The 26,303-nt window shown below is 35.2% G+C and overlaps 1 protein-coding gene across 5 annotated transcripts; it reads left to right on the plus strand.

Moving 5' to 3' along the window:
- Window positions 1-650: 650 nt before the first annotated feature.
- NOV (Histidine kinase-, DNA gyrase B-, and HSP90-like ATPase family protein) lies at window positions 651-26,014 on the plus strand. Of its 5 annotated transcripts, none has more exons than XM_011075479.3 (14): window positions 651-1,210; window positions 1,915-2,252; window positions 3,431-4,097; window positions 4,452-4,550; window positions 7,835-8,009; window positions 8,598-10,345; window positions 11,620-11,832; window positions 12,471-14,738; window positions 15,409-15,521; window positions 17,317-17,710; window positions 17,811-18,128; window positions 23,549-23,806; window positions 23,895-25,327; window positions 25,462-26,014. In XM_011075479.3, the coding sequence occupies exons 1-13, from the start codon at window positions 704-706 to the stop codon at window positions 24,939-24,941; spliced, it is 8,145 nt and encodes a 2,714-aa protein (XP_011073781.1). In that variant the 5' UTR covers window positions 651-703; the 3' UTR covers window positions 24,942-25,327; window positions 25,462-26,014. The 5 variants fall into 5 exon arrangements, with proteins under 5 accessions (XP_011073781.1, XP_011073779.1, XP_088734466.1 ...); XM_011075477.3 differs by having other exon boundaries at window positions 25,477-26,014; XM_088878340.1 differs by lacking the exon at window positions 1,915-2,252 and having other exon boundaries at window positions 1,074-1,210; window positions 25,477-26,014.
- The last annotated feature ends 289 nt before the right edge of the window (window positions 26,015-26,303 follow it).

Genomic DNA, 26,303 nt, shown 5'->3' on the forward strand with positions numbered 1-26,303 from the left:
TTGGAAATATCGAGTTCAAAATTATCTAAGAAAAAAGTTTTGAAAAGCAGGCAGAAAAACTTTGCTTTCATGGTGAAGAAGGGAGAATGTATTATTTCGTACAACTTATTCTTCCTGTACAAATTTGCAGCAAGCGCAGGGTTCAATAAATATTATAGATAGATAAATATTACAACAAAAATTAATCAATAAAATAATATTATATACTTGATATTGTTTAGTGAAAAACAAAAACTACTGTTCATTATCAATCATGTCTCTTTTATATATATTTATATATATATATATGAATATGTATATAATTTTTTTAGTTGTAGGGCTTATAATTAATGTAGACTTATTTTGATAAAAAATAAATGAGTCACTATTTTAAAATATTTTAAAACACCACAAAAACTTTCAAAATAAATTAAGACAAATATTATCCATGTTTTAGCCCATTTCAGAGATAGGCAAAAAATGAGACCAAACACTACGAATACATGCAAACATTGTGAACGTTCTGAAAAAGGAAAAGATAATTACCAAATGGGGGCGGCTATGAAGCCGCTATTGCTTGGGTTAATTGAGAAACAAAAGCCACTATTTGGGGGTCAAATTGTAATTTAACAGATTTATTGGACACTATATATGTATAGTTTTCGGCCCGCCTCCTCTCCTCTCCCTCCGATACCAAATCAAACTCTTTTCTTCTTTCTTTCTAATGTACGGACAGCCACCGCCCTTCCGCTCTGGCGGCGGCGGCCGCGGGGCTGCGCAACCGCCACAACAGCAACAAATTCATCTGAACCCGAATCTCTTCCCAAACCCCAATCTTTTCCTTCTGCAACAAAATCCCAATTTCTTGTCTCACCTTAACCCCTTTGTCCAAAACCTTAACAGCTTCGCCCAACTTCAACAACAGTTCCCTACCAGTAGTTTCCCTGTTCAACTGAACTCCGACAATAATAACTTTCAAACTCCTAGGCCTAATGGTAATATCAACAGCAAATATCCGCAGCAAATTAAGGTGCAAAATGAGATGGTTGAAAAACTCGATAAGGCGGTGATGAGAGCTCGGGCCGACCTTTTGGCGTCTAATGAGAATGTCTCTGCGTGGAAAGTTTCGCAGGCAGCTTTGTTGATGGTGAAAGCGGAGTCTTGGGAGAGTTTGGGGATCCAAATACAGCAAGTGCCTTCGCTGAATCGTCTCTTGGCTACCGAAGGAAAGGTGTGGAGTTTTCAGCTTTTGTTGTTTGATGTTTTATTTTATTTTGTTGAAATATTTAGATGGCCGTTTGTGAAAATTATGAAGGTCCCTGATGTTGGAACAAATGAAGGTGTAACTTTTTGGTTAATTAAGGTGATGACGCGCTGTTGTTCTCGACACATAAATTTTTGAGTTAGTAGTCTCCCTTGCTTCATTAGAAATGGAAATGAAAAGAGATGAGCTAATTTTTATGGTTGTCTGGTGGATCATCCTTATATAAGGGAGTAGTTGCAGTGCAGTAACTATTTTTTTGTCCACTTTACTGTTTTATTGATTTTTATAGAATTGACATAGATGCTAAGTAATTAGGCAGTTTATGACTTCATATGGTGGTTAAAAGATGATGAGTTATTGGTTTCTCACCTTCCAATGATGAATAAGTTGTGAAAATTCTTTCTGCGCTTAAGGAATAGGTTGCATATCAGTGAGCAGAGCATCACAACAGTAGATTTAGCCAATGAGTTCCCATCTAATTACCAATTGTTTCCTAAACAATTTGAGTTAAAACTCTTTTTTCATTTATTTTTTCAAGCACAAGCATGAAGTATTGAGACCTTTTGTTATTTAATGCTACTTGCAGGAATTTCATGTCTTTAGTTTCATGTTTCCGGATGTATGAAACTCATGATTTGATTTTTGTTTCCATTTTTCTTTATTCTTTGAAGATCAATGCCTTCATCCACTGCTTTGTTGCGGTTAGAAGAATTACTTCATTATATGACTTGGAAGGGGCAATATGTGAGAACGAGGGCGTTGAACGATTTGAAGAGCTTGAATTGGGTCCCTTGGTACGGCACCCACTTGCTATTCATTATTTTTCTGTGACTTCTGATATGACAGAAGTGTGCAGAATAAGAACTGAAGATATAATTTCTTACCTGTGCGAGTTCATTGATAGTCACAAAAAGAAAGAGGTTAAGGTTGATACCTTTCTGGATTTTATTTCCAAGAAGCAATCTATCAGTGGCTGGGAAAAGCTTTGTGTACGTGTCCAGAACTTTGGGTATGTCATCTTTTTTGGCTGATCGAAAATCTCAGTATGTATTATATGTTAAAACAGTTTTACGTACTAAGGTATTATATATGATTGTAACTTAGGGGAACTTTGTAATTTGGCAATGGATTCCTACATTTTCATACACGTGTTATCTGAAGTTGTTGCATAGTGGTGCTTGAATCAGATAAACTAATTTCTTTTCCTAATAATTTGAATGAATTATGCCATTGGGCAGTATGCCCCAAAAGATATTGTTACGAGTTGATTCATGGGTAAAATATGGAGTTAATGTTAAAAAGTATTGGATATTGGTGGTTGCCAGAAATATGTTCTAGGTGACCATATTTAGATTGCTTTTTTCATGTCAGCTTCAAAGTAAAGCATGACAGTGGAAGTTAGGTACGAAGTTTTTAACCATGAAGCTATTCAACCTTCATTGGTACTTGTGAAGTCATGTCCTCAAACCTCACTATTCCTTGCTCATCCTGTATTTCATGCTTGCTGTGCAAATTTCTCTTTTCCTTTTGCTCCATAGGTTGGAGAGTGTTTATCTCTATAATGAAAGGAAACATGAATCAAAATGTGGTTTTGTTTCCTCCTTGTGATGCATGGATGTCTGGCATTTTGAATGGATCTTGCACTTAAAGCTGTAAAGTGGACTACTATGGTTGAGTTTACGAAAGCGTTTTGCAAGTTGAGTGTTTTTGTTGAAGTGCATCAATGATGTGCAAACCCCTCTTTTATTTTCAGTAATCTAGCTATTGTGTGCTATTCATATTGCATAGAAGTTCAATACAACTGACTAACAAGCAAAGCTATTAGTTGAATTCAGCTCTTTCTTCCAACAATTATCAAACCATCTCGCTGATTGTTAGAAGTTCCTCATTCTGCTCATCCTTTTCTTTAAGTTCCTGTCATCTGGTCTGGAGATAGAGATATGAATTAGGATTACTGGGTGTCGACTACTCCTGCTGGTGCCTAATTGCTTCCTCTGTATCATTCTCCTGTATCAATTGAAATGTGATACAAGGCATATGACTGTTATTTCCCCTTGTGGTAGTTGGCCTTCTATGAAAAGCTATTGTGCAGATCCTCCCTTAGTATTTATGGGACATGGTTCAATTGATTTTATGAGTACCAGTCTTCTTGTTATTTTCTGAATCAGTTATGCTTCTTATGTCCAGATTATATGTTAATCATATAAAAGAGGCGAGGCAATTGGAAGATAGAGTACTTGAAAAATGTTACCAGAAAATGAGAGTGAAATCTAGTAAAAGGAAAAAGAATCCTCCTCCCTTTTCTGCACAAAAAAAGGAGATGGATGACCATTTTACTGCAATATCTCAGCGCATGAAGTCTTTCTCGTCGGAAAATACCCAATTTTGTGGCAAACACATAAGATTCATATCATCAAGTTCAGAGGATGATGACAGTGAAGCTCATGACTATGAAGATAATCAGGACGAGAAGAATACAGAGAGCAACAGCAACTGCAGTTTGTCACAGCTAAATGTTAAAGACCGTGTCAGTAGCTGCCCTTACCCGTCAGCAACTGAAGAAATGACAAGGTTGGGATTGAAAAGTGATGTAGCGTCCAGCCCTTGCGTGCCTGGTGGTGGTGTAAGGTGCAATGGAGATAATGAGCTTTCTCGAGGAAAGAGGAGATATGAGAGTGTGAGCTCTGGCAATTCTGTGCCTCGCAAGCTGCCTAAAAGGGACAAGTTTGATGTAGATCTCAAGCATAAGCGCCATAACAATCAGGGTATAACTGGTGATCCACTTTCCACTGAATCATTAAAGGTGTTTTTTACAAATTGGAAGGAGGCATGCCAAGGGAATAATGCAGATGAGGTAGTATTTTGACTTCAAACATGGGTATTGAAGAGTTTAACAATGACCTCCATATGCATGAGCTTTTAACTTATTGGAGTGATGAGTTTGGCGAACCATCATTAGTCATATATTCATTTTAAGCTTTAGGTTGCTGAGTGAATTATACCCCATCTCCCGCAAATCTATTGCTTCTATTTCCTTTTGTGGACATTCAAAAATAAATCTCCAGTTTCTTGATCTTTTGGAAAGCGCACATTAAAGAGATGATGTTACCACTAACTCTCAACCATGACTTTTTGAGGCCGTATTTTAAATTCTTTGAATTTCACAATTTAGATATCAGACTTATATTTGTCTTCCCTTCTACATTAGGTTCTTGAAAGGATGCTTCAGTTTTACAATACAAGAAAAAAGAGGAAAGTGAAAGAAATGTTCACCTCATACCCGTTCGTTGGATTGCTCTATGCTGCTGTAAGTATATGGCTGTTTAAATTCCATTGTTCAAGACTTTGAGCTCTAAATGCTTGGCAGACTTTGTTTATATTATATCCCGGACATGGTTTGGCTCATTAAACAATTCACTGTGTTTGAAGAGTGTCTCTTTACAAATTTGTTGTAGGTCTCTTTTCCTCATTTGGTGATTGTGATAGTGTTGGACCATCATGATTTGTTGTTTTAATTGATCAGAGGAGTTCTAGGCTCACTCTTGCATGATTTGATGTTGGACAAGGCTCGGTTGCTAGTCTTCTTGAACAGTTGAACTCACATTGGCAGCATAGAAAATGCTGGAGAGGAAAATCTGTAATAAAATTATTTTAAAAATGGAGAGCAGCCTTTGTCTTTTGGTTCTTTACAACCTCAATGGTAAATGATGTTCAGGGGCCTTGCACGAATTATGAGAGGTAGAACTCTTTTGAGAAGGAGGCTTTTTAAACATTGTGATGTTGTAAATCATCAAAATGAAATGCTTAGTAGAATATGGAAATTATCTCTACTGTTCTGCTTGGTATCTAGACAGTTAGTTGGAAAACATCCCTCTTATAATTTGATACCTGAGTTGTTAAAATAGGTGACGGGAAGAAAGGGAGACTATGAATTATTTTGAAAGGAAAAAACTAGTTCGACATCCCTTCTATTCTCCTTGGGTTTTATTCTTTAATATAGTTAGTGATTAAGCATAAGATGAAGTTCAGGATATGAAGTCCTTGAAGTCCTGGGAATTTGTTTCAGAAGATAAAATCATACAGGTATTGTTTTGAATACTCTCAAAGGGAATATTGACTTGGTTATGCAGTGTACCTGGATTTCTAATCCTACGTGGATACTTGAATACAAGTTTGGGGAACTGTAGAAATTAGACACTTTTGGCTTCATGCTGTGTGAACTCCTACATGATTTAGCTAATGATGAATAATTGATTTCCACTAGACCACACTACTCTTATGTCTTATTAATGAGGGTATGTCATCCTATTATTTGCACTGAAGCTCCTTCATATGAAATTTGTGTTGTCTTGCCTTGAGGTTAAAATACATATTAGGAGAAACATGAAATGAACTTGCACTTGAGCAATTGATATGACTGCAGCATAAGCAGAATCTACATGGTGCTGCTTCAACATATAATGATGTTAAAAATTTATGAAAAAGTAGGTTAAGCACTAGGTAAGATAGGGGTCACACTAGGACAAGGAAACATGTAGAGTACTACTATAGACTTGGTTTGATTAGATCGCATATAGGTGTAGTTCTTTGAACTTCTTTCTTTGAGCTAAGACTGAACTTTACTTCTATTTTGGTGTGACATCTTCTTGGCAAATTTAGCAGCATTGTCATCCCATTCTAATTCTGTATCATTTTTTGACTTTTGGTACTTTTGTTTAAATGGCTGGTACGAATATGCTGTGGCTTGTTTATTTTCTATTCCCAAGTTAAATCTGATCTTTAGCCCACTTTCAGAGAGTCCATTAGCCCTTTGTGTCCCGTTTTTGTAGTAGTTGTTCTGCTGGGCTTTGTTCTTAAAGCCTTAACTCCGGATAGCTCCCCTTCCTGCAAAGCATGTATGAAGATATTCTAAAAACCCATAACCACTTTCACTTTTCCTGTATAGGGACCTCCGCGGACCTGCTTATGCATTTCTTCTCCTTCATCTATTCTTCTACTTTCTTTGCCTATTTATGAACAGCCGTTTAGCCAACTATCCACCTTCCTATGTCCCTGCTACCGATGCCTATTTCTTCCTATCTATCCCCCCTTCATTCATGCTGCCACCAGCCAGTTGTAAATGGTGTGCGAAGTGGCGCAATCTTGTCCACCTCCATTTTAAAAAAAATGGTGCCTTTTTCTGGGCACCATGAGCTCCTGGTTGAAGCTCAGCCTTAAAAAGGCTGGGCAGGGCTTTGCTGCTTATAGAATTTTTTTAGAAAAGAAAAAAAAAGCTGAAGAAAGAAATCTCAATTTGTCCTAGACTTTTTCCCCCCGTCTAAGGCAGTATTTCTCCTCTTCTTTTTGTGTTTTTGTTTTTCTTGAAACTTTAGTAAATTGTTGATTACTATTATGGTTGATTTATTGTTATTAATGTCATAACTCAACATTCTCGCTATTATATAAAATAATGAGCTAAATAAATAAATTTGTAATTTTTCTTGCTAAATTTTTTATTATGCTTTTTTCTTGAAACTTTTGGCTAAAAACCAAAAACCTAATCTTGAACATGTTGATTTTGGTAATGATACTAATGGTAAAATATAAATTGTTTATGCAAATATGCACATGCACGATGGGCTGTGGAAGGATTTACAATACCTTTGCACCATGCACCTTTAATCTCTATTGCTTCCGGCCGTCTCCTTTCTTCCCCATTCTTCCTCTCTTCCCTTCACACAAGCTGCCTCCATTATCTGCTCCTCCTTTCTCTCATTGTCATTGGCCTTCTTTTCCTTTCTCTCCATTACCCCACTGCTGCTGTCCCTCCACCTCCACCTCCACCTCCACCTTCACCTTCACCTTCTCCTTCCTGAATTCTACCTCTTCCCATCAGCATGCTTCCACCTTTTCTTTTCTGCTTCCTGGCTGCCTCCATCATCCTGTGTTCTTCTCCACTCTGGCCCTGTCCCTGCTTCTTTTCCCCTTTCCCTCTAGCCATCACTGTCACAGTTTCTGTCACCATCTTTCCTCTAACTTGCACCACTTGACGGACCCCACGCCTCCGCCAGGCTAGCACCACCTTTCTGCCAAAACCAATTTGGGAAGCTTCTATGGTCAATTGAGAGAAAGAACAAGCGGCACAAAAGAGGGAGATGGTGTAATGATGTGTCAGGTGAGAGGGGTGGCTGACTGTGACATCCATGTTGCTGCTTGCACTCTTGCCAGATCAGGAAAAGAAGATGGAAGGTGAAATGTAATGAAAACTAATGAAAAATGAAATTGAAACTTATTGGATTATTGGATGCAGAAGCAATCTGATAGTAATATTTGTGAAGTCACACATATCCGTTTATCTTTTGAACAAGAATCAATGATGTGAATCTTCCCTATGCATTCTTCAAGTTCCATACATAACTATTACAGTGGGTCCTAGGCTCCTAGCACTAAATCTTCACTCTTGAAAACTACATCTTAACGGTGTCAGCTTGTTTTGCAATAGCTACCAGAATAAGCCCACAGCTTCTTGTCATGCTGCACCACTTTATCTTGCTTGTGTAAGGTTTACTGTTGCGAAAATATCTCTGGCTAACTAGCATCTGGTTGTTACAGGTGACATATATGAAATTTGGAGTGTGGGATAATTTGTATGACACATTCCAAGCTTGCAGCCAACAAGGGATGGACGGCAAACCATTTGAGGGTTCAGCTGATTACATAAGCATTGATGTTGAACTAGCTAAGGAGGATGTTGTTTCACCGCCAAATTTTGTCACAAATAAACATGGTGAGCCATTCTGGTTCAGTGACCTAACTGATTTCTTGAAGTATTTTATGATTTTGTGGCTTTTTGTGACCGCGTCCTCTCCTTGAGTGCATTTAGCTTTATTTATGAATTAGACATGATTGCAGGTTAGCTAATGTTCAAATTGACAGAAAGATGAACAGACAGCAATAATGTTTTTGCTGTATATTTCTAATTTGAAGAGAAAGAAAATTCCAGTTCAAATGGTGTCACCTTAGAATGCCATTCTATGCAGCCTTAAACTTTAGTAGGACTGATGTCGACACATGTTCTATTGAGTTGTTGAGTTAGCTCTACCTATGACCTAAAACCCTGTTTGCTTAATCTTAAAGTTAACTTATATTTCTTAAGCTCCAAAAAGCATGCTATAGTGAATCAGGTCTAATAAATAGCTTGTGAATTTTGGGTTTCAAGTGTTATTCTAGTATCCTTATTCGTATGTTATTTGGTAGCTTTTCAGAGACTTTGTTAAATCTAAAATTCTGATGCATTTTGCTGCTCTACGCGTCATGTTTGATGGTGCTGGTTGATATGCTGTTCTTCTCTCAGTTTATGTCTTTATTTCTGTAGATGTCACAGCTGAAGATATTGCAAAGAAAATCTCTGAATATTTTGAGGATTACATCTTGAGCAGTAAAAGTCCGTCCCGGGGAAACAGATTTTGTTTCTTGAGGAAGCTTTGTAAATGCGAGTATTGGCTAATTGAACAATATTCCACTAACAAGTTTGAATTGCTCGGTTATGGAGATTATGTTATGTTCCTAGAGAAATATATGCACCTTCTGCCTCATGCATTGCAATGCTGCATAATCGGAGACATATCTGAAAATGTTTCTTTGGAGGCACATTTGCTGCCGATTGAGTTGGATGTGTTACTATCACAAGCTTTAAATAGTTTGGGGGGAAATGAAACTATGAACATGCGAAATATTTCTCAGTTGCTGGCAAGACAGTTTCCTTTAGTTTGCTTTAAAGTAGTGAACAGTGAACATATGCCTAATTTTCCAGATCTTTTACAAGAAAAAAGATGCAGTTTAACATCAAACTCTGTTTTGTTTTCTGCACCATTGTTAAAATTGAACTATGTGGGTGATATGTTGGCTCAAGATGAGAAAAAAGTAGAAACTAGTGGGTTTGGTAGTAACATGATAACTAGAGAAGGAATAATTGCTCCAGTTACGACCAAGGATGCCATTGAGGTCTTACTTAAAGCTCCTATGTTAACTGACTTGAACTTTTGGTCGCACTGGGATATCTTGTTTGCTCCTTCTCTTGGTTCAATGGTGGAGTGGTTGTTGAAGGAAGTCAATACAAAGGAGTTGCTGTGTTTGGTGACCAAGGGTGGGAAAGTAATCCGTTTGGACCATTCTGCTACCCTAGATTCATTTTTGAAAGTTTTCATTGAAGGATCTTCTTTTGAAACAGCAGTGGCACTACTATCTTTGTATGCATTATATGGTGGTGAGCAGAATGTTCCTCTATCACTTCTAAAGTGTCATGCACGACAAGCCTTCGAAGTGATTATTAATAATTATTTGGAGATGGAATTAGATTACGATAAGAATCTGTACAAGCATGGGAAGCCATCCTATGATCAGAACATAGTTGGCAAAAGCGCATCTAGCAATTTAAGGTGCAAGTTACGCAACAACTTGAGTATACTCAATAAAGCCGCTACAGTTATGTCGAGGTTTACACTTGATTGTTTGAGTTATCTGCCAATTGAATTTTGCAGTTTCGCTGCAGATGTATTGATTGCTGGGTTGCAATCTCATGTAAATGATGTTCCTTCAGTTATATTGGCCGAATGTACGCAAATAGAACGTGTCATGCTTCATGAAGTGGGGATGTCTCTTGGAATAATGGATTGGGTTCATGATTACTATTCCTTTTGTTCCTCTCCGATGACTGAATTTTCTCCTGGATCTTCATGCTTAGATGTGGTTAATTGTCGGTCCAATAAGGGATCAGTGATTGGGCAAGGTGAACCATACAAGGATCCTTCTTCTTCAGGTGAAATGTTGGTCTCTTGTGGTGTAGATCGTCATGATCTCAAAGTTAAGCTGGTCAGTGGTGGAGCTGATTCAGCTGATGGTCGGGTTGCCAATTCAGAACGATTGTCAGTTGTTGATAATCATATTGATAATGATCCAGCCAAAGTTATTGAATCTATTCGGCAACAAGAATTTGGTCTAGATCAAAGTCTTTCAGCTACTGAAATTAGAATGTTGGAGAAGCAGCATGCTCGATTGGGTAGGGCACTCCATTGTCTTTCACAGGAGTTGTATTCTCAGGATTCACATTTTCTTCTAGAGCTGGTATGCATATCCTCATGCCTAGAAACTTTGTTCTAGCGTGAATTTAAGAACTTTGTTGTGAAGAATGAAGCAACCCCTTAAAAGATGCTAAGCTTCTCTATGTGGATTATCTGCAGAACACTCTTGTATTTCACATTTGTGCTACATTCTCTTTTTACTCTGTTCGACTATTTTCTGAGAGTTATATTTATGTATGCGGTATAGAATGTTTTCCTGATGGCTATAGTAGCTTTATTTATCTGTGAGGGCCTGCTAGTTCGATCATTTTGTGTGATGTAAAGAGATGATTAACAGAAGAATTTTTCTTTAAATAACTAATCTTTCAATAATAACTGCTAGTTAAGTTCATAATAAAACAAATATTAGATCTTATTTTGTGTCTTAGGCACTCCTGCCTTATTTTTTTGTTTTTCTGATCATCTCATACATGTGCTTATGCATGTCTTTACATATTCTACCTAGCGTAACTTTAATCTTTTTTTCCAAAGGACAATAATATTACTTACATAAATTTGCCCCCACACTCATTTTTCTTTAGAAGCCACACTTTTAACAAATCAGGTGTTACTAATTCTTTGGTGCATATAGAATATACAGTATACTTAAATTATGTGCAATTTTGTTGACTGTTAAAGTGCCTGTAGTGTGCTTCCTTGCACTGTTGTGTGAAGCAGATCTCTTTGGTGGCTGGCTTGCTCTGTTGATTCCCTTCCATAGTTAAAGTTAGAATCTATGTTTGAGTTTTCGTATGGCTAAATTGCATTACATTGGCATTTGTGCTGGTTGGACATTTAGTCATGGAAGTATCCTTGTATGTGGCTTTAACAGTTGTTCCTCCTGGGTTTGAAAGTCCTAAACTCAATTGGCAGAGAGTTCTACATCACTACATGAGACTTGAAAAACATAGTTTTACAGTTTCAACCTTAAAGGTATGGTTGAAAATTAGCAGTATTCACGTCATTGGTTTTAATGAGGGTACCTCAGGAAAATAAATCTACATTTAGGAAACGGGGCAGAGCCAGAACATCCCTAAAAGAAGTTAGACTTTTCAGGTTGTGGGACAGGGATTGTGTCATAAGTGGAGGATATTATATGTTTACGCAGTGGCTGAATGGATGACATACAGTAGCTATTTAATGTATTTGGGAATATATTTTGACTATCCCCATCTTTACATGCATATTGGCATGTGATATCATTCTTTGTGTTTGCAATTGTCAAATGCAGTACGTATTATTGTTCTTTACACTTTTGTTTCTGGCATTTTCCTATAGGTTCAAAATGCTGATGATAATATCTACCCTGGAGATGTGGAACCCACTCTAATATTCATTCTTCATGAGAAAGGCATTATTGTGCTAAACAACGAGCAAGGTTTTTCAGCGAGTAACATCAGAGCACTTTGTGATGTTGGAAATTCAACAAAAAAGGGTCATAAAGCTGGATACATTGGGAAGAAAGGCATTGGCTTCAAATCAGTATTCCGGGTACCATTAAAAGGCATTTCTGTTGTTTTGCAAGTCTTCTTTCTGCATGGCTTACTTAATAAGATGGTTCAAAAACGTCATACAACTGTCAACAGAAGGAAAAAAATCACTGACATTTGCTTCTGGTCTATTTCTTCCGTGCAAGGAAGGAGTCACAGGATATTGTAATAATTTCTTACATGTTATGGATTTAATTTCTTCAGACCATGTCATTGTTAATGTAAAAGTACTTCCAAGACAAGATCTTGTTTTCCTGTGAGCTTTTATATGTGCATGAATTTCTCCTTTAATGTTTTCCTGGAACTTTCTGGAAGCCTGTGCTCTAACATAATAGTTCTGGGTTACTAATAGTTAAAGCTTCAAGATTTAGAAAAAAGGACAGGAATAGAGATTACACTAGACTTGGTGAGGATGTCTGGTAGAGCTACTTGAAGCCATTTTGAAGAGCTACATTTGTTAATCTAAATCAGTCCATGTGCATGTGAAGCCACATCCCATGTTAATACCATATAAACTGTCAGCAGAATTTTCTGCTGGAGTGGTATTTAGATCCATCTACATATCATTGGTGGATTAATCAATTTCCATCTACTCTCAGTTGTCAGAATGAAATAATCCTATTTTTTTCTTGCCCCCAGGTTACTGATGCTCCAGAAATACACTCCAATGGCTTTCATATTAAATTTGATATAACCGAAGGCCAGATTGGTTTTGTTCTGCCGACAGTGGTTCCCCCCTGTGATATTGACTTGTATACCAGGTTGGCATCTGCAGATGCTGGAAGCATGGATCAGAACTATTGGAAGACATGTATCATGCTCCCTTTTAGATCGAACTTGTCAGAAGGGCTTGCGATGAACAACATTTTATCCATGTTCATGGATCTTCATCCATCTCTCCTTCTGTTTCTGCATCGTCTTCGTTGTATTGAGTTTAGAAACATACTTGATGATTCACTGATTGTTATGAGGAAAGAAGTTCTAGGTGATGGATTAGTAGAGGTTGCCCTTGGTAATGAGAAAATGACTTGGTTTGTGGTATCCCAGAAATTAAAGGCAGACATAATTCGTTCTGATGTGCAAACAACAGAAATTTCTATAGCATTTACGTTACAGGAGACAAGTGAAGGAGGATATGTCCCAATACTGGACCAACAGCCTGTTTTTGCATTTCTTCCTCTGCGGAAGTATGGCCTTAAATTTATTCTCCAAGGTGATTTTGTTTTGCCTTCATCAAGGGAAGAAGTTGATGGCAATAGTCCATGGAACCAGTGGTTACTGTCAGAATATCCTAATTTGTTCGTTAGTGCTGAGAGGTCGTTTTGTGATCTTCCTTGTTATAGGGGAAGTCAGGGAAAAGCTATTACAGCATTTATGAGTTTTGTTCCTCTTGTTGGTGAAGTGCATGGATTTTTCTCTAGCCTACCACGAATGGTAATTTCTAAATTACGCATGTCAAACTGTTTAATTCTTGAAGGTGATGAAAAAGAATGGGTTCCTCCTTGCAGAGTACTGAGAAATTGGACTGAGCAAACTCGTTCCCTATTACCTGATAGTTTGCTTCACGAGCATCTTGGCCTTGGGTTCCTGAATAAAGACATACTTCTCTCAGATTCATTAGCAAAGTCTCTGGGTGTGGAGGATTATGGACCAAAAATTTTACTTAGGGTTATGTCTTCACTGTGCCGTACAGATAATGGTTTAAAGTCAATGGGCTTGAGTTGGTTATCTTCTTGGCTTAGCACTTTTTATGTTATGTCATCCCAATCTTTTATTCAAATGTCCCTAAGTTTCGGGACTGAATCTGATTTGATATTTGACCTTCAGAAAACTCCATTTATCCCTCTTTCAGATGGTACATATGGCTCACTGGATCAGGGCACAGTTTGGTTGCATACTGAGGTGGTAGGCCAGGGTATCAATGAGGAATATCTTCTCAAAGCTTTCCCAAAGTTGTATAGTAAACTGCGAATTGTGAGTCCCAACCTTTTGGCTGCAGCTGCCTCCATCGAGAGCTCATGCTCTGACACAACTATTGTAGAGAATGTTATAAAGATGCTTTATAAAGTTGGTGTCCAGCGCTTAGCAGTTCACGACATTGTAAAGGTGCACATCTTACCAGCCATATCTGATGATAAAAATACAGTGGGGAAGGAAGAACTAATGACAGAGTACCTTGCCTTTGCAATGTTCCACTTACAATCAAGTTGTGCTACCTGTAGCATAGAAAGGGGTGGTCTTATTGTAGAGTTGCATGAGAAGGCTCTAATTCTAACAAATTATGGCTACAAACGATCTAATGAGGTGCCTATCCATTTTAGCCGGGAGTATGGAAATCCTGTTGATGTAAATAAGCTAATCAGTGGCCTTGATATGAAATGGCATGAAATAGACAGTGCCTATGTGAAGCATCCAATCACCAAATCTGTGTCTGGTGGAGTGTTGAAGTGGAGGAATTTTTTCCAGGAAATAGGAGTAACTGACTTTGTTCAAGTAGTTCAAGTTGACATAAGTGTTCCTGATATTCCACTTGTTAATTCCAAGGATATAGTGTGTAACAAAGACATCATGTCCAGTGATTCAGTTGTTAAAAATTGGAAATCTGAAGAGCTGTTTCACTTCTTGTCTTGGATATCTTCAAGAGGTGATGTTGAAAAGTCCAAAATCCTCTGTGACATTCTTGATAGATTGTGGGATGACCATTTCAGCGATAAGGTTACTGGTGATTGCGTTGATTCCTCTGGGGAATCCAAACCATTCAAATCATCATTTATAAGCAACCTTCAAGATTTCCCATGGATGGTTTCAAATATCAACAACAAACTTCATTATCCTAAAGATTTGTTCCATGATTGTGTGACAGTAAACTCAGTTCTCGGCGTTAGTGCCCCTTATACTGTTCCGAAGGTTAGTAGTGTTTTTTCTGGTGAATATTCCAAGGCTAGTCTGATTGTAATATCTTTGGACTTCTAATCATTCAAGGGATGTGTCAGGGTTTTTGCTTTGTCACATTAAGATTCATGTTTTACTTCTTTTTCTTCTTGTAGCTATAAGAGCTTATACAGTTCATTTCCTTAAAAATCATTACTTCAAAGTACGCCAGCTAATCAGCTAAGCCTTTTTACAAATATAATTCTCCTGTTATGAAGGGGAGTGCTACAGTCCTTTCAGGATGTCCAACTGTTGATATATTACTTACATAAACAACTTCCTTTCAACACAAGATGTGATGGCGAAGATTTTGGCTTTTGTTTCCGCCTAGGAAAATTTTACTATAGTACTTTCAGCCTTATCCTATTGCTGTCATTTTGCTCGTTGATGCCCTTGAGATAATTATGAGAAAAAAACAGTGGATATTAATCTTATTACTTGCCCATCCGTGTTTTTACATAGAAAAATCTCCCTTGAGTATTCTTCACTTGATAATCAGTTGATTTTAGACTTTGCATATCAAAGTTATCACAATAGGACGGGGTGTAGCTATTGATTGTACTTTTTATATTGGGATATGCCAGACGCATGTATATATCAGATGTGCTTTTGGTGGAACTATTTATATTCTTTCTGTTTGCAACAGGTGAAAAGTGAAAAGTTGCTAGCCAATCTTAGTTTAAAAACTCAAGTTACACTTGACGATGCTCTATCCGTTCTTAGACTTTGGAGAAGATGTGAAGCTCCTCTCAGGGCTAGGTATTATTTCTGGGTAACCATACTTGATTTGTTGAGATTAGTAACTGTTAGAACTTCCTCTAGCCAGGAAACATCAGAAATGAGTTATTTCTTTCTTAGTATCATTGATTCTTTCTTTGGAAATGACTTAGTTACTTTTCTTGTCCGTCTTATCTTAAATTGCTCCTCGATTGGGCCATAATATGTATGTCGTGCCCTGTCCTTTCATCAAACTTTTCGGTCAAATTTTCTGCCCCTCAGACCTGTCTAGCCATCTTTGTTCTTTCCCATTCAAATAAAAAAGGCCTTAGAATTCATTTACATTTTATCTCTCTGAAAATGTTTAGGCGGTCGAACTTGTTATAATAAACTACTACAGCCTTTAAAATTTTTATTATGATTTCTTTTCTCCAAGCATACTTTTTATAATTATTGTTTAAGTTCTGTTTGATCGTACCTTAGTTTCTAATAGTTTGAGATTTTATTAATTTTTTTTTCTGCGAAATTGTGCATGTTGTATTTTTCATGACATAGATATGATTTCATTTGGTTACGGCAATGAAATCAGGCTTAAATTGTTGACCTAGTTTTGGTGGGTTACTTGATCGGAAATTTGATGTTTGACATGGTAATTATAATTTTCTGTAAATTCTAAAGAAATATACACATATATATATATTATTTATATCTCGATACATTACATAATAATGAGAGTATTCACAATTAAAGTAGGTAAGAAGTTCATTCCCAAAATACTGTTCCCATTTACACTTTCTCAATCTCTTTTTCTTGACTGGTTTCCCATTATCCTATACTTCTCATTGTTACCCTATGGTACATGACTGCATAAAAACATGAGAATATTAAAAGTAGTTCTTTGGACTTATTTTATTTATTTTTTTCAATTTGAAGTAAATTTCACAAGTCGGTTTTTCGTTAGTTAATCTTCTATATGTATACAGCTGCTTATGTATTTGTTTCGAAGAATGGTTCTTTTGTATAAGCATATAGTACGTTTAATAATGACCAACAAGACTGCGAGGAAGCTGTGAGAGTTGCTCCAAGTTCTGCTTTTCTAACTTGTGATTTGCCTTTTGTTTATGCTAATTTGTTTAGAAGCTTTTTCTTGTTCTAATTGTTATGTAAATATGATATATATCATTTATTTTAGAAGCTTTTTCTTGTTTGAATAACATTTACATTTGCGTTTGTGCTTTAATAATTACTGACTTAGAAGGAAAAATTGCAGCAGGAAAAAACTTATATACTTTGAAAATAAAAATCCACCCCCTCGACTAAAATTGCTGGCCTCCAACCTGTGTATGCTATAGCTTTATGCATTTGTCGAGACTACTTCAAATTCAGGATCTACACATAACTAGGAATGTGATAGGATGAAAGTATTGATTTTGTTTATTCTTAAAAAGTTATCTAGCATATTTTTCTAAGGCTTATTCATTGTACTGTGAGAAAGGCTGATAAGATGAAACCTAATCTTGAAAGCAGATAATAGTTACACGGACTTTATTATGCGAAATTAGGAAAGTTATATTGTTGGTTGTTGGACATAATTGGACTATAAGTCACCTATTCCTGTTTGGATTGGGGCTCAATGACATGATGGTATAGTTTTTCAAGTGTTAAAGGTACTTTGAGTTACTTTCTTGGACTCTTTGCTTAGCTGAGTTTCTATTATTTGGAGTGATAAACTGTATATTTTGTGCTAATAGTGGTTTCTTGGATTTATTTGTGTTGGTCATTTACTTTTTGCTTTTACATCTCACTAATTTGAGTGGTATTTCCTTTGTCTTTCCAGTGTATCACAAATGTCCAACTTCTACGCATTCCTGTGGAAGGGAATGACTCTTTCAAAGAAGACAATCATAGAGGAATTACGTGCAGGACCTTTCATATTTGTTCCAAATACATCTGGCTATTCAGATGGTGATATTGTACCTGGTGCACTTTTATCGCCTCAGGAAGTTTATTGGCATGACAATATTGGATCAGTTGATCGGGTAAAGCCAATTAATCCTGCAAGCATGGCAAGTAGTCGCAACAGAAAAATAATGTTGTATAACTTGTACCCAAACCTTCATGAATTTTTTGTGGACGAGTGTGGAGTCAACAAAGGTCCTCCTTTATGCAGCTACCTGGAGATTTTGCTGCAGTTATCCACTATCACATTACCTCATCAGGCAGCAAAGAGGGTAAACTATTCATGAGTTGAACTATATTCTTGCTTTGTATACTGATTATCAGTTTATTACTTAGAGAGTTAGTTTGATTTTTGTCTGACCTGTATTATAGGTGTTTGATGTGTTCTTGATGTGGGATGACGCACTGAAATCTGGGTTAATGAGTTGTGAAGATGTTGCGTACCTGAAAGAAAGTCTCCTGAAAAAGGACTACACTGTGCTTCCTACTAGACAAGATAAATGGGTTTCTTTACACGCATCATTTGGTCTAATCTGTTGGTGTGATGATGATAATTTAGGAAGGGAATTCAGACACCTTGATGGTGTTGACTTCCTGTGTTTTGGGGAATCCGCTGATGCAGAAAATCAGATGCTCCCGGCAAAGGTCTCGATGATAATGCAAAGACTAGGAATTCCTGCCCTCTCTGAGGTTCTCTTTCTGCTTTTCTTGCTGCCCATTCTCTCTATATCATACGCATAACGAACATACGTACATGTACATATTAGTGTGGTCTGCATACAAGTTTGTTCCCTTGATTTATTGTTGCGTGATAATATGGAGACATGAATTGATATTTGGCTACAGAAATTTTCTCCATAACGAGACCTCATTTTTCACTAGATACACCTTTGTCCTTTTGGCCTATGCATCTCAAGTTGGTACTTGCTTGCCTGAACAGAACACCCTAAGTTGCTGTGGTCGAAATAATCTATATTTTGCTGTATGAACATCTGTCTACTCTGGTAACATGTAGTTCAAATTGTTATGTCTAATTTGCTGCTCCTCTCTTCATAAGATAAGTCTTGACTATTCAAATGTGTGCGAATACGCTGTACATAAATCCTGAATTTGGTGACATATGTTTCCACACGCATATTTATGTTGGTAACTTTTAGTTTTACATGTTTCAAGAAGAGAAGAATACTATCCTCAAGGTTGAACTTGTATATGTGAACTTATCATGTTGTAATGCATCAAAGAGAAGTTTTAAGTTATGTTCGCCTTTTCTGCTATTTGTGGACTATGACATTGGACAAGTACCTTTTGTGTTGGTAGCATATCAATTCTGGTTAGTTTCTTCCATAAATAGCTAACAGCTTTTGTGTTAAAGTTTACCTAATCTTTACTTTATGTCATATTACTAATTCATTATCATGTATTTCCATGTGCACATTTATCCTGCTTCTTATACATTTTTAATGTTCATACTAGAGTTTAAAGTTATATATGATGTCTCTTGATGAGTTGATGTTTTCATATTATGTTGTGCTATTATAAATATAACTCCTTTAAATTGCTGTGTTGAGTAAACAATATTAAGATTCTAAAACAATAATAAAAGTGAGCTATATTATAAGCAATTATTCATTGTTGGATAAAGGATAATTTTGTATGTTATGTGCTGATCAACTGACTGTCATTTTTTTTCTTGCATTTTCCTTATCTTTTTGATTTGCTACTTTGTTAAATACATGTTTCAGATTTTGTAAGTTGCCAATGACCTGAATCTGACCATTAAATTATTATGTGTTATAGCAATACATTTAATTCATTTCTTGTCTAACTTGACATTAGTGATTTATATACTTTTTCATCTTCCTATTTATAAATTCTGATTCAAGTTCTATTTTTAAAAATACTTAGAAAAACCGACTTACAAATACACTTATATTTGATCAATTTTTAAGTTTGGGGTTTATTATTTTAATATTAGACTTTTACTTCTATAGGTTTACATAAAAAAATTTCTACTCAAAATTCCATTTCTGTATATTTTTGATAAATAAAATTACGTTTGTGAGTCCAGTCAAACTTTTTGTTTATATCTCTATGTGGAACTAATATCAGACATGTATTCTTTAAATAGATTATTTATTTAAGAGAATACATCATATTTATTACCTAATTCAATCACTTTACCTTAAAATCTGTCATGTTTTTATCATTTTCTATGTTTATGGAGTAAATTTCTGTTATTGGGATAGCATGTTATGGAGATATATTCTTCATAGTCTTATGCGTATAATGATACACATGATCAAATTGAAGAGGAATTTGTTCGATTGGTGGCCTTTATTTTATCCAGTATGACTATTTCCTTTATTTTCTCGATACATATACCATGATTCTCTAACCATTTGAACATGGTATAGCATGTTATGGAGATATATTCTTCAGAGTCTTATGTGTATAATGATGCACATGGCCAAATTGAATAGGAATTCATTCGATCGGCAGCCCTAATTTTATCCAATATGACTATTTCCTTTATTATTTTTTTCGATATATTTATCATTATTCTCTAACCATTTGGAACCATAAAAGGTTTCTCTAAATCTCTAGTGTTTCTAATATTAATTTGTTTACTACTAAATCATATTTGATTAGGTAGTGCATTTTCATAAGTTTCCAGAAACATCATTTTTTTCGTAATAGAAATTACTATTTTCTTTAATATTATCTCGTGTTTAATTGTTTTGCAATTTAAAAATTTCCGATGCTGCTGGGATAGGGTTCTTTCCTACAATTTCATTTTTCTTTCCTTTTTTGTATTTTTAGTGTTCTACCAATCATAATGTCCATTGTTCTAAGTAACACTTGGACTTTATATTATGCATATATTATCTGCTCCTATAAATTAAATTCATTTCATGCGTTTCAGAATGGCTATATGTCTGTCGTTCTAATTCACTTCTTGACACTTATATTATGCATGTATTTTTTGGTCTCATTAAATTGAATTCATTTCATGCATTTCATAATGACCACCGATACATTTTATAATTTTGCTTCTTGTGCCAGGTAGTGGTCAAATTTTATCAATATGTTTTCTTAGTTTTATTATTTTAGTTATTGGATTTTTAAAATTTGTAGCATTATTTTATAATATTTCTACTTAATCCCCATTTCTGCATATTTTTAGTAAATAAATTACTTTTATCACTCTGAGCCTAATTTGTTTATATCTCTATGTACTACTTCAACTCGTATATAATGTACGTATTCTATAATAAGTTTAAAGTCATTTAAGAGAATATGTTGTACATTTTACTTAATTCAATCCCTTGACCTTAATTCTATTTATTTATATTTTATGAATATTAATTTGATTACTTAATTTCGTTCATATTCCTTTGTATGCACTTGTATTATTATAGATATAAAAGTACTCCTTTTATATAAGTTGGTTTATATTTATACTTCTTTTTAGAATATTCTTGATCCTGCTTGTTAATATTTTTTAGTTAATTTTTCACTAATAAATTTTATGTTTTTTTGTAGCTATAAATATGTTTTTTTGTAGGTATAATTATGTATCTTTACAAAGAATATTAATATTTTTAAATTTATGATTATGTTTGAGGGGAATAATATGCATGTAAGCATGTTATTATGTTTTTTGAATTTATGAAGATAATATCTAATGAGGATCACCCATGCTATGTAGTTCTCCATTATTACAGTTATTTCAAGATTTTTTTAACTTTATGAATAATTAATCTTTATCTATTAGTATATCTTGATCAAATAATCCAACATATTTTAATGCCTCTTTGTTGTATGGGTGACTTAAGTAAATATATAGATCACAATAAAAGGTAAGAATGCAAAAAAAAAAAAAAAGAAAGGTGTATCTTTTTTATGATTTTATGCCAAGTGACAATTCCTTGCAAATGTGTATATTTTTTATTAAGGATATACAATGCATATGCATGCATCAAGAGATGCATTTAAGATAGTAGGAATTTAGTCATTCTATCAAAGAATTATATAGTCCAATGAATTTGTAGAATTTTATCACAAAATGAATTTTAATTAAATATGTTGAAGTAATAAAATAACATAAAATTTATGATAATATTAACCTATGTAAGTACCATTTAGAATAACATTATTGAGGGATAGTAAAAGTTTAAACAGATATTCATGCTCTTATAATACTAAACTAAAAATTGAGTTGGAGATATAAGCTATTGGTACCCCCTTCCAATTTCTCTGATTATTTCTTACTATTTCATTTTCTACTATAAGGGTATGTTTCAAAAGATATTGTGCATATAAAATGAAAAATAGTTGGTGGGAAATGAATATACATTATAATTAATTGGAAGTTAATGAATATAAAAAATAATGAATATGACGAGTAGTTATTGGAACTCGTAAATATGAAAAGTAATTAATGGGAGCTAATATATATTGTTTTACATTGTACCATTAAAATTAGTACATTTTAAGGTTAATCTAGTCATACCAAGAGATCAAAGAAACTTTTAGAGTTATTTATACTTTTAACATAGTATCAGATAGGATATAGGACACATTCTCTAGACATTTAGAATGCTAAATGCTTTGGTGATTTTATATAAGAGATTCCTCTAAATGCTTTGGTAATTTTATATAAATTTATTTCCTAATAAATCACATATCACTAGATCTTGAATTTCAATAAATTCTGTGACACCCCATTTTCTTTAGAAAGTATTGTTTTCTGTTCAATTGCATTTATAATGTAAATATTTCCCATGCCACATAAGAGAGGATCCTTTTTCCCAATTTTATTTTGTTTTATTTTGATGGTGCTCTACCAATTCACCTTGTCATATCCATTTTCCTATTCACTCCCAGACACTGATATTGTGCATGCATTTTGTGGTCTCATTAAATTGAACTCGTTTCATACATTTTACAGTGACTACTATTGCATTCTATATTTTGCATCTTATCTTGTGCCACGTAGTGGTACTTCAAATTATGTAAACATATGTATTGTCTTCGTTTTCAATTTTTAGATGCCTTTTTCTTTTTTTTTGTCCATTTCTTTCTATTTGGTTCAAATGAGTTGAGCCAGCTTACATGCCCGGTGAGCTGGCTTGGTTAGGCTTGCGTTGTGCTTGAAATCAAGTTGGTGCTAGCTTTTTGAAGGATTTTGAGTTTTTGTGTTTTATTTATCATGCTTTTAATGTTATGTGACGAAAGCCTTGTAATGATGTTAGAGCAATAGTAATATTATTATTAATAAGAATATTGGAAACGGTAACTTATTTCTTATTTTATGATTATTTTACAGCATAGTAGATTCTCTCATTATATAGGAAATAAAGACTGGACATTATACTTTATTTTTGTTGTACTATAAATAATACAATAAACAAAGAAGACTTGAAATTGATGCAGACAGCATAATTTAATGTGCTTTTATTTGAAGAGAAGGAAGATGAATTGAATAACTAATAAAATAAATGATAAAATAAATAACCTTAAATATGCATGAATAAAAATTATTACTAAAATATTAACTTTAAAGAGATGGTGCAAAGATAACTATACTTGAGGTATTTTGGTTTTTTATGCATTTTGCCAGCCAATAGTAGTTGTTCTAAATCCTTCCCATTTAAGTGCTACTATATGTAAATATTTGAAATAGATAAGAACAAGATTCAAACTAATACAAATTTTTAGGCACAAATGACCAAAAACCTTGGAAGGCTTTTGTTTGATGTTGGACACGAGCCTGAAACTTTTAAACCTTGGATTTGAGCGTGACTTATTTGCAACATTAATTCATTTTTGCAACGATCTTTTAACTCTATTGAATCAATTTTGGAAGGTATTAATTTAAACTTGAATACTTTGCAGCCCTATGATTATTTTGTAATGGGCCTTTGTAAGTTTCTAATCAGTGACTATTTGCATGCAGTGAGTACTTCCTCAGCTCTTTCACCTGTTACTGTTTGCTTGCAAGTCACTAAGTAAATTGAAATAAATTGGTCTAGTCTATTAAATCAATCAATTGTGGACTATTACCTAGAAATGTGTTCTTAGCAACTGCTGTGTCCACTTTTTGGCAGATTGTAACTCGTGAGGCAATTTATTATGGACCAGCAGACTGTAGCTTCATATTTTCCCTAGTGAGTTGGGTTCTTCCTTATGCTCAGCGCTACATCCATAATGCATGTCCCGATAAATATTTTCAGCTCAAGCAGTCTGGTTTTGAGAATCTTACACGTCTGAAGATTGTTGTTGTTGAAAAGTTGTTCTATCGGAATGTTATAAAGAAATGTGAGATTACATCGAAGAAAAGACACGAGTGTAATTGCCTTCTCCAGGTACTCAATGCTTATAAAATCCTATTCATAAGACGCTTATTGATGTTAGTTTGGTCAGTGACCTTCATTTCTGTCACTCTCTCTGCAGGACAACATCTTATATTGCAGTCGAGATTCTGATCCACACTCAATATTCTTAGAGTTCTCCAGTTTACTATATAATGGGACTCCTGAATTGCACTTCGCGAATTTTCTTCACATGATTACAACCATGGCCGAGTCAGGTGCAACTGAGGAGCAAATAGAGTTTTTCATTTTGAACAGCCAGAAGGTGCCACAACTGCCTGCTGAGGAATCTAACTGGTCTCTTCAATCTTTCTCTTCATCAATGGAGAACGATGGTACACAGCTAGAAAATGGTCTTGCTGTAAAAGTTGAGGAACAGAACTCTGCCATGTTCAAGAAGCGATCTGGCATTAACTCAAACTGGCCACCTGTTGATTGGAAAACTGCACCTGGGTTCAACTCTGTTGGTGCCTTTGGTTCAAGAAAACCTGGAGTCAGCAATATTGCAGAACAAAATCTTGGGCAAACTGATATATCTACAATTGAAATCAACAGTGAATTTAATATTGAGGTTGATCCTTCAGCAATCACTCATGGAGTAGTTTCAGTTGAGGAGGAGATTCCACAATCCCAGTCTATTCTAAGAAACTTGGTTGCTTCTAGCACGAATGTAGTGCTTGATTCTGTTCATTTTGTCGCACCAGATAGCAAGAATGTTGTTCCATCAAATTGTAGTGACAGAGATGAGGATTTCGCACAACAGGCATTGCTTACAGGGAGACTGGGGGAACTTGTAGCCTTCAAATATTTCCAGGGTAAAGTAGGTGAGGTGTTTGTTAAATGGGTCAATGAAATTAATGAGACTGGGTTGCCTTATGATATTACCTTAGGAGGTGATGATGATAGTAGGGAATATATTGAAGTTAAAGCAACCAAATCTACAAGAAAGAATTGGTTTCTTATATCAATGAGAGAGTGGCAATTTGCAGTTGAAAAAGGTGAATCTTTCAGCATTGCTCATGTAGTTTTAGCAGATAACAATATGGCAAGGATCACAATATACAAAAATCCGGCAAGATTGTGTCAGCTTGGTAATCTGAAGTTAGCAGTTGTGGTGCCAAAACAATAGAAGTGTTTCTGCCTAAGCATGTTTGCTTTTAGGTATGAGTTTTTGTGCATGGGTTTGTGGCTTGTTTACCCTGCTAGTCATGAAAAGAAGCTCCTTTTTCGGCATAACCATTCTGCATTGAGGTCCTCTGCCTCAGGTCTTCAGAAGACATGGTAAGGTCCATAATTGCATGTCTCAATTTACTAAAGAGCCATGCTTGTACCAGGACTAAGAACTTTGGCTTGACAAAAGGTTGATTCAAGTTTGCTGCAAGCAAAATAGTGTTCATTTGTGTACACACAAGATCAAGCAACAGTTTCATGTGCCAGTGGCACTGCCATTCGTGGTAGTGAAAGAAGTTCATATTTTTCTATAGGCTGGCCAAGAGAATTATGGAGCTTATGGAGGTAAGTCAGCATTTGTGATTCAAACAGACTTAGTATACTATTGATGAGATTGAAATGAAAAACCATTCTCTGATATACATTAAGCAATTAGATAATGACAATACGATCTTAAGTTTCTCTCTCATTGCATGCAGCTGGTTTTCATGCAGGCATATGTTCGTCCAATCCTCTGGGTTCCTGTCATGGTCACGAAGTGCACTATTGTACAGATGTTCGGGGCTTCCTATGGGAAGAGCTAGTGCATATGAGGATTTTGATTCATACTGGGGTTTGGACCTCCTTGCACATGGGCTGAGGTTTGCTCCATATGTCCCAAGGCAGGAGATAAAAGTAAAGTTTTTCCACCTTCAACTACGCGATGGTCTTCACAATGTTTAAAGTCGGAAACTCGCATCCCTTTTTCATTTGTTAGGAGTAAAAGACATTGTGCATTATAGTGGGTGTGATATGTCAACTTGTTCTAAAGCTCGAGGATGTGATGATATTTTGGGATCTATGAGATTATTAAAACATAAAACTGCTTGGGTTAAGAGGATTCAAGTAGCCAAAACATTCTTTATGAATATTATGGTTGTTACTGAAAATGGTCTTATTGTTGCCTCGTGGTGGAACACAGGTTTCATCAACTTATGGGATCAGTTAATGTTGCTTTGTTTGTATGTAATATAAAGCTTTTTCTTTGAGTTACCTTCTGCGAAGGTCGGTACAGATGTTAATTATCTAGTCAATTAATTAAGTGAAACTCAATAATTTAATTCAATCAATTTAAAGGTGCTAAACTTAAAATTAATTAATTTAATTAAATAATTCTTGGGTCATTCATGAAACGAATTTTTCATATAACTGATCTAATCATTTATACTCTCATTGAATGGATTAAACTAATTTATTTATTTTAGAATTAATTTTAAACTAATTTTGTAGTGACATGCGTGCGACTCTTTAAATTCACCCTTAGGGGGTTCAGAGAGTGAAT

Source organism: Sesamum indicum, linkage group LG3, assembly GCF_026168435.1.
Source record: "Sesamum indicum cultivar Baizhima isolate 11 linkage group LG3, ASM2616843v1, whole genome shotgun sequence".
NCBI lineage: Eukaryota > Viridiplantae > Streptophyta > Magnoliopsida > Lamiales > Pedaliaceae > Sesamum > Sesamum indicum.